At 36.4% G+C, this 13,466-nt stretch overlaps 1 protein-coding gene across 2 annotated transcripts in view; it reads left to right on the top strand.

Moving 5' to 3' along the window:
- The first annotated feature begins 227 nt into the window (after window positions 1-227).
- Window positions 228-13,466, top strand: part of LOC142750501 (gamma-aminobutyric acid receptor subunit alpha-2-like) — a 159,544-nt gene continuing 146,305 nt past the window's right edge. The window contains exons 1-3 of one of the 2 annotated variants that reach the window (XM_075859504.1): window positions 228-526; window positions 1,343-1,448; window positions 3,097-3,212. In XM_075859504.1, coding sequence (XP_075715619.1) covers window positions 1,375-1,448; window positions 3,097-3,212 — 190 coding nt within the window. In that variant the 5' untranslated portion in view covers window positions 228-526; window positions 1,343-1,374. The remainder of the gene's footprint in view (window positions 527-1,342; window positions 1,449-3,096; window positions 3,213-13,466) is intronic. The other variant, XM_075859512.1, reaches the window with a different exon arrangement.

The following is a 13,466-nucleotide window of genomic DNA, read 5'->3' as shown; positions in this document are numbered from 1 at the left end:
GAAGAAAAAAAAAAATCCACTTCTTAGACATGGCTTTTGATGCACCTTGCCCCTTTTCCTATGGGGTGAGGAGCTGATCACTGATGTATTGGGGTTTATGGGGAATGCAGGGGTGAAGCATGAAGCCAGTGGAGGAGGCACAGGGGTGCAGATGAAGGCTCTATGACCGCGCAGGCGCCCCCAGCACCCTACAGCTGCAGATGTGTGGACATAGAGCCCGGCAGGTTGCATCATATCACAGTCATATAGGTGGGAGACCGTACACCGTGTGCAGCCCCTTTCTTCCCTCTCGCCATCCTTGTCTACCGTGCTGAGGGGACTCCCAGAGCAAGGCGCGTCCACGCAACACTCGAGCGCGTCCATGAGAGCAGCATCAGCAGCCGAGTGCTCGCTCCCGTAACAGACCCTCCTCCATTCATAGCAGCCAGGATCTGTATGTATCTCATCTACTGCAGCTTCTCTGCACCTGCAACTCCAGCATCCTCTGCAGGCTCCGGGCTGGCACCATCACCTGCATCCCTTCCAGGTAGACAACAATAAGCCTTTGCGGAGGAGACTCTCATCATTGTGTCTGGTGGATTGTCAGCAACTTACGACTCGTGGAGATGACAGAGCCTCAGCTTGTTCGCTGTCTGTCTCGCAATGAGCCCGGATCGCTGCTCTAGATTGTAGTATCCATTCCACATTCAGCTTGGTTTCATCTATCTAGTGCACTGGCATGCTCACTTGGCTCTTATGTCTTGCCAGCCTTGCAATGGCAGTCCCTGTGGGCACTCTTGTTTTGTTTAGTGTACATGTGTAAACCAGAGGAATAGTGGTTAGCAAGTAGGTTGCGGTGTGGTAGCACATGGTGCTGAGACGGAAGATTTTCCAGGTAACATCGGTATTGTCCAGGAGGATTTGATGCCTGGTCCCTATAGACCTTCCAAGAGTCCTTGGTATATAGTAACCAGCTAAGAAGAGTGACCCGCTTAGTTTTATAGTCCAGAAAGTCTTTCTTCATTCACCCAGGCGCTCCTTGCATGGTCCTGGTGGACTTTCCTATGCAGAACCTCTAGTCATGCCCTGCAAACCCTTCTGAACCATGTGTGCAGACCCAGATAAGAAGAGTGATCATTACATCTTCATGGTCCACATGGACTTTCTTGTATGCACACAGTGGGACTTTGCATGTGGTGGTCATGGAATTGGTGGTCATTCTGGACCTTTCATGGAGTTGGAAGTCCACCTGGACCATTCCTATAGAAACTCTCTGCTTGTACTAGAAGTTCCTCAGCTCTGCTGCTTGTCTAATGATCTTCTCATCTAAGCTCTTCCCAATAATATTCTTTCTCTGTCTCAGGTCTCTTGTGATAAGATCTTTCCGGTTCCAAAATGGATAATAAACTGCTGTTTTGTAGAAGGAAACTAGTGCTGTTTCTGACCATTGTGATGTGGGAGTCATCAAGGTGAGCTGACATTTCCTTGTTACATCTGCTATTATCTTGCACTGCTGTTATTTTAGCTAGGTTGTAGCTGTTAGACATTTTGGTATTTTAATTAAAACATATCTGACCCTGGCCCTTAGCAATGGAGAGCTAATTGGAGCATAATGCTTGGTAAGTACACAATGCCCTATAGCTGTAATCTGTAGTAATTCTTATTAAGTGTGTGTTCATTACATCCATTGACTGGATTATTGGCTATAACCATATAGACTGCTGTAGAAGTGTATGGCCAACTTTATTTATTTGTATGCAATCTATAAATGTGCAGAGCTGCATGAAAAATAAAAAGTGTTTGGACACTGCCTGGAGTTACTGACATTCAACGTGATGTTACTACAGTATTTATTAGAAACAGTCTTGTCCCTGGAAAAGTAGACAGGATCGATTCTAACGACCTCTAGGTGGCGCTAGTGCACAGTGCCAAGCTCCAACACAAACAGTGGCTGCTTTATTAGGCAACTTTTTGCTCATTGTATTGCTGGTTTATAATGGCAACATAAATACATACTAAGTGTTCTCTTTCTTTTACAAGTGATATTTATTGTGATGTTCCTTACACATATTTAGCAAAAGGTATAATTTACTCCCTTCTTCATTGGGCTTTATGAATAGCGCATTTCTTTAAAAAAAATATGCCTAAAAAAACTCAGCTGAGGCCAAAACATGAAATGTAATTAGCTTTTGTTGTCATTCAGCATATAATACACTTTTTCCTCCTAAGCGTTGATTTAATGTTAATTTTAGTATTGGTAAAAACTGTTTTTTTTTCTTCACCATTTTCTATTGTTTTGCTAATTTACACAACCTTATAATATGCTGAAAGAATTTAGGTAACACAATAAAGCAAATGCATCAGGTCCATAAATTATAATATCATATATTTGCATAATATATTTTATAAATAAATTATATTACCATTATTATTATTATTATAATTATTAATTTCTCTTTTTTTGGCTCGCTGATCTGGTTTCTATGGCCAATCCTACATTTTTAACACTAGAATTCTCTTTTCCTTTTTTTTTTTTATACATTTTAATCATTTCCAGGAATGTATTTTAATAACTTTATCAACCGTGATTAATCTAGAGACGCTTTTAGACAATAACATTTCCATGTCCGATCAATGCTATATATTTATTTCTCCCAAAGTATCAAAGTCAATAGATATATTCTGATCATTATAAATCCTCATCAATTTGAACAACAGGAACTTTATTACATTTGATTTTTTATTTACATGGATTGTATTATACTATAACGTTTTAGTAACACATTTAGCAGTAATATATAGTATTCTGTAAAAGTCAATGCAGGCAATGGAACCACAATAAAGTTACATGTGCCATCAGTAATGCCTACGATTTTAATTATTCCGTAGTATGTGTTAATGCAGCATCTATTTGTATACATATAATGGGTTAGATAATATTACAGAAAAAAAACTAATTGTTATAAATCTTCAGATTAAGGTTATTTATGCTGCAACCTTCTCAATTTGTATGAACATTACACAGTTTTCTAAATTAGTGTCTTTGCTTATTTGTGTTAACTATTCTATGTCATTTCCCTTATGTTAACCCTCAATATATATATTTTTTCTGTCTAGGCAAGTGTTCGCAGACAATATGGATGATGATGCAAAAAATAACATCACCATATTCACAAGAATTTTAGACAGACTCCTGGATGGATATGATAACCGACTCAGGCCTGGATTAGGAGGTAATACTTCTATGATTTTAGATATGCACGATTAATTATATCATCAATGTGCAGAGCAAAACATTGATTTAACACCGAAGCATTTTCTCTGTGGATCTATAGTTGAAGTTTAAGAGTGGATGGCAAGGAACGCATATATATATATATATATATATATATATATACTATATATATATATTCAGTCTAATCCAAGTACTAGCAAAAGATGAACATGGAGGAAACAGAATACATGGACAGTATATATATATATATATATATATATATATATATATATATATATATATATATATATATATATGTATATATATATATGTGTATATATATATATGTGTATATATATATATATAGTTATGGAGAAAAGTGGCTTGTGTAATCAATGCTTCCTCAGACTTTGCTCTCCATGTAAGTAAAAGAGGAGGCTGGTTGTTGATTTCAGCTAGTCTAGACAAATTGAGTAAAACTATAGGGGCTTACACATAGGTAGCCAGTAGTCGCTTGATGGCGCATGAAGCCTTTGCTTCTCCACCGTACATTGGAAGGGTTTATATGTTTAGAAGAACATTATCTTTACTATGGCCCATCATTTCCTTTGCTCAGTCACCAGTTGGCACTCTCTATGTGTATCCCTTCTTGTGTAATTTCAAAGCACTTGCATTTATTAAGCACCGAGGTGTAGCAGAACTGAGTGTATCATTTGCCTCAATTTTATCTTACATATAACTGCAAGTTATTTTTCCAAACAACATAATGATGGTACATAACCATAAAGGCTTAAAGGGTCATGTGACACATTAAATTCTGCTACATCTTCACTATACATTTCCTTCTAGGGGTATGAGACATTATTTTTGTCTATTCTTTATTCATTTTTTTTTTACAGCTGAAAGGTACAATTCTCCTTGAAATAAGCTGTTGAGTTGCTACAGACTGGAGAACCAGTTGTTTATGTCATTTACACAATATAATAAAAAAAAGAAGCAGGGATTATAAATTGACCATTAGATTGTTTAACTTGTAGCAAAAAATCATTAATATGGTAAATGTAAGTTTGATTAGGTGTCTGCGAGAAATGTAATGCGATCTACTATTCAGTAATTCTCTTCAATTGCTGTCAGTAATTGTTACTTTTTGAATGTATATTCTTTGGCAGTAAGGTTTAGAAGTTTTTAGACTGCAGTTGATTTTGCAATTGGACCTACGTATCACTCTACATTTAACATTCTCGTAGCTTCAATTCTATATGGTAACATTATAGTTATGCTTTGAGATATGCTGTATGGTAGCTTGAGATATTAGATATAGCAGAGATGTTTTTCTTTAGAAGAAACTCATAAGAAGAACAAAATGTGTCTTTCATCTAGTGACCTACAGTTATTATCTTCTATTACAATCTCTCACTCCCATCTCCTAGACTTCTCCAGTGCTGCACCTCTAGTATAATCTTAGCTGTGGTACGCTTTGCCTTGAACATAAGACTCATTTAACACTATTAAGAGTGCTTCAAAAACGTACCTTATCAGGCTTGCCTACATCAAATATTGTATAGCAGTTTTACCCATGGTCTGTGTCGCTTATTCAAAGTGACCTACTGTATTTACCCTGACCTCATCTATCAGTTTTCCCTTCTTGATACCTTTCCTACACTCCTCTCTCTGTGTTGGCAGAGATACTGGGTGAGTGACTGGTTCATGCAGCATTAGTTTTATTTCCCAAGTCTCTGGTCTACTGAATAAACTCAGCACGCTGTACCTACCGTATTACACCTCTTCCATCATCTCCTTTAGATTGAAAGCTCTGCTGGACTGAATCTTCTTTCCATTTGATTTATTGTCAGTAGGTGTCTGTTTTCAGTATTTATCCCTTTGTATATTTACTGCTTCCCCCCGATTGTAAAGTCCTGCAGAATATGTTGGCTCTCTATAAATAATGCCCATTACCATTATCTCTGGCTTTACATACGTCTGCAGGTAATTGTCCTACATTATCTTAATTCAGAGACACATATAATGTATTCCTAGAGACTTAAATGTTATATTTGGAACTTTATATACACAATATTTACCTTCCTTCTTATGTTAACATAAACTTTATTGTTACTGAGAAAGTTTTTATGGTATTTCATTTGGAGATTTACCCTTCTCCAGTTTAGCTGCATAATGCTTTTAATAATGTGCTACATGTGCTCTGTTGCACTTTTGTTACTGCAAGTCTTGTGATCATTAAATATACTATATAAGGAGAACATCATTATTTGTATTTGTTAGGCCTGGGGCACATGTGTTTTATAGGTTTGTTGTCATTACATTTAGATGATACTGTCATTTGATCTAATACATTTTGGTGTTTGTTCTGCTGATTACACTAAACGTAGATTTTTTTGCTTTTAATGTATTAATTTACATAATTGTAAATGTTTTCATTTATTTATTTTTAACTATCATTTTAAAAAACTTTTTTTATATTTTTCCTTTACCTCTTTTATATTTTGGACTTGGGAGTAATTTCAAGAAAGACAGTTCCTTCGAATGGTACATTTGTGATGATTAATTGATAAAGGAGTGTTTGACATAATGTATTAGGAAATCTATTTTCAATTTTATTCTATATATTTTATTGTTTGATGGGACTTATTTCTCCATGTGATAGAATCTGGTAACTAAATACACACAAACATTTTCAACAAGTCTCTTAAGAATATTTTTGCTGTGTTAATCATATGGCTAATCATGTTGCTAACGCATGAATTCAGTATACATCTGTTCAGTACATGAAATCATCTAATTAAAACAATTTATCACATCAAACAAACGTCACCCATATTCAGATTAACTCTTGCATTCCAGCAGACAATTTAGTTATATATCCTAATAAGGCTAAAATCTGTTTAAAGGGATTGTATCACCTATATTTTTTTCTTAATTAAAACTAGATAGTGATAGATATTTTTTTTTCTAATCTGTTTTTATTTTCTGATTGTAGTTTTTTTTTAATTATATTTTCTGTACATGATTATGGGGCAGCCATTTTGCCTGAGCTGCTGGTAACAGCATTTAGAGATATGCTTCACAGTAGCCACATGGACCATAGGAACCTGTGAACAGGAGGGGACCCATTGAGTTATAAGGGAGAGTTTTCTAGGCATGCTCTGTGACCTGTGCAGAGGTCATTGTGTAGGGATGGGGAGGAGGAGAGCTGTGTCCATCCCCTATTGTCAATGATAGATCCTGTGATATCTATAGACAGGAGTTACATGTCATTGTAATTCTGCCTGTGATCATAATGAGATGATTGCTGACAAGTGATCTCTACTGAACAGGAAGTGTCAGTCTATTGTGCGGCTCACTCGCCAGAGTGAAAACTGCAATATTTTAGGATTATTTTAAAATATAGATAATGACTAAGAAAAGTAATAAAAAAGTCACTAAAATTTCTTAAAAAAACAATAGATTGTTTTCTGAAGACACATTCCCTTTAAAGGGGTTTTCCCATCAGAGATATTTATAACATATCCACAGGATATGTCATAAATGTCAGATAGATGCGGGTCCCACCTCTTACTTTTTTCTGCTTCCTCTGCGTCCCTGGCCACTTCCTAGCCACTTCCTGACTATATGGTCGGGACTTACGAAAACAGCGTAGCTTGCTGAGCTACGCTGTTTCCGTAAGTCCCATAGTAGTGTATGGCAGTTACGGAAGCAGCGTAGCATGCAAGTTATCTGTTTCCATAACTACCATTCACTGCTATGGGACTTACAGAAACAGCATTGCTCAGCCAGCTACGCTGTTTCCTAATTAATGGTTGGAATTTACCAGCTTCTGCCGCAACACAGAGTGGCAGAATGAGGTTTAGGAGGCCCCGTTCTAGAGATAGGTGCAGGTCCCAGATGTGGGACCCGCATCTATCTGACATTTATGACATATCCTATGGATATAAAACAAAATGAAAGGTTTTGAAGCAGCACAGATCCCGAGTCTGGTGCGGTGCACGCTGTCAAGCCAGGCAAACCCCCTCCGGCATGTTGTAGAATTCCAAGTAAAATAGTCGAACAACAGCACACGTCTCCAGATGATCAAAGTGGTTTTATTGTCAAAACATCCACGACAGACAGGCAACGTTTCGACCCATAGTGAGTGTGGGGTCTTTGTCAAGCCTAACATTACATCTAAAAACATCCTAAATAGGTGAATTCAAATGATCACATGGTACATTGCAGCCAGTGAGAATCGTGATCCCGGTCTCCCAGGTGAATCATATATTAGTCTTAATAACAACCAACAACTTGTTACATAATACAAAAAGTGTATAAATCCGACATACAATACATCTTCAATCCATAGTAAGTATTTAAGCCATCAATTGTTAATCTTGGAATAGAAAACAAAGAAGGGAAGTCCACCACACTCCAGGTTCCAGCTCCGATCCCAGGACGTCACCGCGCATGCTCTGCAATCAGTGCATCGCAACGGCATAATAAAAACAGAAATATTACAAAAACATCTCTTTCACGCAGGTGCCTATAGAGGGTATAATGTCCGTGAGGATACAAACAACATTTTTATATTACATTTTTAAATGTGTAAAGTTATCTATTAAATTACAATAATTAAAGGGGTTTTCCATGAGAGGCATTTATGACATATCCTATGGATATAACTTTACACATTTAAAAATGTAATGTAAAAATGTTGTTTGTATCCTCACATAACAAATGTACTTTTACTGGATTCCTGGAATTGAACAATTGCTGTTATCAATAAATGTATGAGGCTTTTATGTAAGCTATTGGCTTTCCACGCATACAGTATGCTGGTTTTATGTCCAATTTACCTACATAAATGCACATACAGTAAATTAAGAAGAAATGCTGAACATTCATATGGAGTTCACTGATTCAAGTATAAAAATGTACGTGACGTCCAATGAAAAGCATCTACAAACATGTATGTATTATTCTTGCCATTCACAATGGCTTTGACTCTCTGCATGTTGTAAGCATTTTTTTAGTTGCCTTTTCATTCATTTTTTTTTAAATAATTTGTTACCATGTCCAAATGTGAAAGCACATTATTGTGCTTCTTGTTATGTCCTTTAAATCATTCTTCCTGGTTTTCATTAGATAAATAACGATCTTTCACAGATTTTAAACACTTTAATCAAAAACTTATATAATCTTTAGGACAACAAGATTTCCAATAAACAGTAACAATATAAAGTACTTGTGCCTTATTCAGATGGCAGGAAAACTCGGCCGTGAGAAGTCAGTTTTTTTAACGGCCATCACACAGCTGCATTAAAATTAATGCATGTTTATGGGTCTATTCACACAGCCGTTTATTTTAACAGATCGTGTGAACAGCCCAGGAAAAAATAGGACGTGTCCTATTTTTGCCCGTTTTCCCAGATCCCTCAATAGACTTAAGTCTTGGACAGGTACAAATCGGCCGTGAAAAACTGCATTTTTTCACAGCCGAGTTGACACCCGGTTGTCTGAATATATCCTTAGTCAAGCACAGCTATGATGCTGCCACTTGTAAGCCACTTAAGAGTTGCTGCTGTATAATAAAGTTAATGTGAATTGCCATATGAATTAGGAAGATTTTCACAAACAGTTTATATCTGGAAACAAAGAACATGCTTTTGGTGATCTCAACATTTTCTGAAAGGTGAGAAATAAAGACTAATAATACCATAATCCTGGTCTTTTGTAACTTACTACCATACAGTGCAGAATTACAGTGTCAAGTTATGCTCACATAATACTGCCATATAGTGCTAACATGATACTACCATACAGTCAGCACATAACAATCATACATTGGCCATATAACAGTGCTGTATGATGACCAAATATATATGATATACTTTCAACTGCCACTATAATAAAGGTTTGTGATGGAGCAAGAAAGTTTAGAGAGGGCCTCTTGTGGTTCAAACAGGTTGACATTGGTAAATCCCCCAGGGCAGCCTCTATTTTTTTCCATGATATAAACCAGCTCTGTGTGGCATGTCAACTCATCTGTTAATTCAGACTCCGTTGTCTTGGATAATAAATCACTGGCAAGTAACAGTAAGTTACAACTGAGACCAGCCACAGACAGACCATTCCGACAACCACTGCCTGAAGGTCCAGGGCCCACAGCCCTCCAGTGACGTTTTATCCATAGAGATGTAATATCCCAAGGCAGTCATTGGGCAATGTGGCCAAGTGATGTGACAATTCCAAGGACACATCGTAGCTGCGGCCTATTCACCTGATAATCTGGATGGCACGATAATAATGATAATCTAAGCATCAATAGTGACTTGGTTACTTCTATCTAATTAAAATATGTCCAATTAGTTTTAAAAATGTGTGAGTATCATTACCTTGTACCACATAAATGGTCAATTGGCCATGTTTTTATGAAACGTCAGTCCATATTATACAATAATTAGCACTAATAAAATCTATTTATGAAATTTAATGCAGTTTATGTCTGCTAGTTGATCACATTCTTTATGATATTTGCAATGGACCCACTAATATACCCAGAAAAAAAAATAACTTTATGGGCCATGTCTTCTTAAATATTATCTACACTTTAATCAATGACATATCAGAAGTTTGGATCGGTGGGGGCCCGGGTGCTGACACCCCCACCGTTGCTTAAACGAAGGTACAGAAACGCCCAGCTGGGCCCTTTGCTGTTTCGGCTGTGATCGACGCTCCCTGGCAAGCTGAAGACGGCGCTCATTGATGTTCTGTGTGAGACATCTTCAGCCTGACGATGAGCGCTGATCACATCCGAAACAGCAAAGAGCCCATCTGAGCGCTTCTGTACCTTCGTTTAAGCAATGGTGGGGGTGTCAGCACCTGGACCACCACCAATCCAAACTTCTGATATGTCTTTATAAAATATAAAAAGTTTGATGAACGTGTAGTTCCTATTTAAGTTGTCATTTCCTTACATATTCCATTTTAGTTTATGTTCATTTGAAGGCATGAACTGTCCACAATACATATTCAATAACTTATTTGGATTTTATACACTCTATACTTTGATTCCAAGCTCCTTTGAACCATTACATTTGCTTTTAAACCCTGAGATTTTGGTGTCTTTTTTTAACAGTTATTAAATTGTGTAGTCATTACCATTAATGGACAGGAGATATGTTAATAGGATGAGATGACGCAATATTGAACATTTTACTGCATTGCAGTCTGGTTTTTTTCTTGATTTCTATGAATCACAAAGTAGGTACCTTCATAGGTAAATCTTTTTCTTGATAAGATATCAATTTGACGCCTTGCATGAACAGGGAAATTACATTGCAAGTAATTGAATTCAATGAGCTAACTGTATCCTTCGGTTTAACCAAGACAGTTCTTTTAGTTTGTAGTATCTTCATTTTCAGAGACCTCCCAGGTATATAAGCAAGGAAGGTTATGTTGTGCGCAGTGTTGTAGCAGCTAAGAATATTGTGTTATCACTTACATTAACAACCTTTTTTTCAGAGCTGAATGCATATAAAAAAATACCCTTTTGTCAAATCCATCAAGTGGATAATTGATATTGTTTCAATGTTATAACATTTATATGATAGTAGGAAAAAGCTTGGTGCAGATGCTTTGTTGTAATCTGCATTAAATTCTTAGGCTTTGGTCACACGGCACTAAAGAAAAAAAACTGACGTGTAAACGCGTCAAAAACGCTAGCGTTTTTGCAAAGCACTTTTTAATGTACTGGCGGTTTTGTCGCATTTTCTGCGAGTTTTTTAGGAGCATAATTAGGTCTCTCATTGACTATGGGAATTAGGTGCGTTTTTTGGCACGTTTTACACGACAAGAATTGACCTGATGCTTCTTTTTTTAGAAGACGAGAACAAGGCCTTAGTAAAATGTCAGTTGCCAGAATAGAGCAGGGTCAGCATCAGCACTGGAAAAACGTGGGCAAATGCCAGGGCCCACTGGGTTTGGCGGGGGCATCATGATCTGAGTAGACATGCTCTACTCTTGTCAAGCCAAGGGTGGAGTGGACAGGGGTCCCTTTGTTGTCCACATACACCAGTCAACCCTGGGATACAGCATTAAATAACTTACGTATGCTCCCTCGTAAAAAAAAAAAGTGATTGGATATTTTAGAGATTAAAGAGTAAGGAAGAAAAATGGAGTTCTGAGATTCCAATAATCAGTCATTGTTTACCCACGGAAAGAGATTATTAACATGTTCCTAGTTATCTTTATCTAGTGCACAAATGGGCTTTATCCTAAAATAAAAGGCTACAGTAGGTTGTGCAGTCACCAGTGAGTTCATTCAGCCAAAAGCTATCTGAAATGTATGGCCAGCTTTAGGCTACTAGTGTATTGTACAGGCAGTCATTGACTTTACATAGACCATAGGGAATCATTGGTGTGTTTTCAACTATTTTATGGTCTTTTTGGGTTTATATTCAGGACAAAAACTTAAAATTCATGGGGTTCCTTTTTACCACTTTTGCTGTTACTGGTACTGTACTTCAGCATGCTTCAGGTTTATTTCCTATGAAAAAACATATAGCAAGATATTATGAAGTCATATATGACTAAAAGCTGTATGTATTAAAATGTTGCATAAATTCATACCTTCTAAGTATTAATGTATTTTTTAGTTGTTTTTTTTTTTTTATCATGCATTCTCCTTATTCGCCATATCTGTTCTTCTCTGTCATAAAATTATCACAAGATTATATTGTTTTAATTCAATAGCTAGCCATGTATTACTGTGGACGAGGTTTTTCTGCTCCCCTCCTGGAGCACAATTTACCAGCCCAGCATTATACCCTGCCTGCTTTATAAAATATTTAAATTCCCCAGAACTTTTGTAAGAATCATACATTATTAGTAGTAGGTAAAATCCATCAAATATGCCGTCGCTTTTCAGGTTACACCAACCCTTAGCCATTGCCGCAGGCTCTTAGTTATAGCTCCTAGTAGTTGATTGTATATTTAGATTGATGATATTTTGTATTCGTTTGTTTGTGAGCTTTGCTCTTATCTGAAAATATAAGTCTATTTTGGATGAATGCTTATTACTCTTCGTTTTCAATTATTGTATAAATGTTTTTTATATGTAAAAGTAATATTATTTATTGTTAAAACTAATGTTTATTATTTGATATGCTAAATGCATATTCATGATTAAACAAGGATTGTCCACTCTTGGATCAATAAAAAGAAGCCTAATTTTATTGCAAGTGGATTAAAGGTCAAAATTGTAAACATGTTCAACTAAAAGGTCAAATTTGGTAAACAGGTCAGTGCCCAGATTGAAGGGTAATTGAAGTTTATATAAAATGTAATGTAATGTCAAAGAGCGTGGCAAAGTAATTTGTGATGTTAGGAGATTTGTGAAATAAGTTGTAAATTGGGGAGATTGATATAGGTATTAGGGTGACATAGTATACAGACATTGTTTTAATTGTTGCATGCTTTATCCATTTGTCTTTATATGAAATTTTTATATTGTCAGGTTAGTTGTGTGTTTTTGCAGCCAAGTGGTTTAGTACAAATGCAAGAAATAGCATATGGGTTAACGTACAGTATAAAAAGTAGTTTTTACTACACATTGTATGACCCTTTAATCTTTGCAATGCCCATTAAAATTATGGCATCTCTTAAAAATTTTAAAAACATAAATATCTCACAAGTTACAGAGAAGCCTGTACAAGAGATCTATCCCTATTGAACATGTACACCATTTGTATTGTACTGGTAGAATAGAGTTAGATATATTGGACCTCATGTATAATAACTAGAGCAGACAAAAAGTAGACGCGTTGCTCATAGCGATCAATCCGATAACGGCTGTAATTTTCAGACATGCTTAAAAAAATTAAAGCTGGTATCTGATGGTTTCTATGGGTAACACTGGGTTGTTACTTAAAAAGCTTGAAAAAAAAATATTTTTCTAATGCAATTGTGCCCTTGTTCTGGCATTCAAAGATTGATACAAGTGCTCCATGTCTCTTGGACTCTGTTCAAACTAACATCTCACAACATCATGGCTTCTTATTTAGAATAAGAGCCATGACAAATGTGATGTATCCTTTTTCCGACAGATCCAAATAGGTAGTGACAGAAACATTAGGGGTAATTTACTAACCTCTCTGGCGTAGAAAAATTGCAAATGGGCCCAAAAGTCACAATTTGTTGTTGAAATTGCGCGCTTTGTCCTTTTTGCACCACCCTCGCCTCTTTTATGTAAAGTGTTTGTGGCCTCTTGGAAAGGGGGCAT

The sequence above is a fragment of the Rhinoderma darwinii genome, chromosome 1 (genome assembly GCF_050947455.1).
Source record: "Rhinoderma darwinii isolate aRhiDar2 chromosome 1, aRhiDar2.hap1, whole genome shotgun sequence".
NCBI lineage: Eukaryota > Metazoa > Chordata > Amphibia > Anura > Rhinodermatidae > Rhinoderma > Rhinoderma darwinii.
The sequence above is the reverse complement of the archived record's forward strand: the minus strand, read 5'-3'. Positions and strand labels throughout refer to the sequence as shown.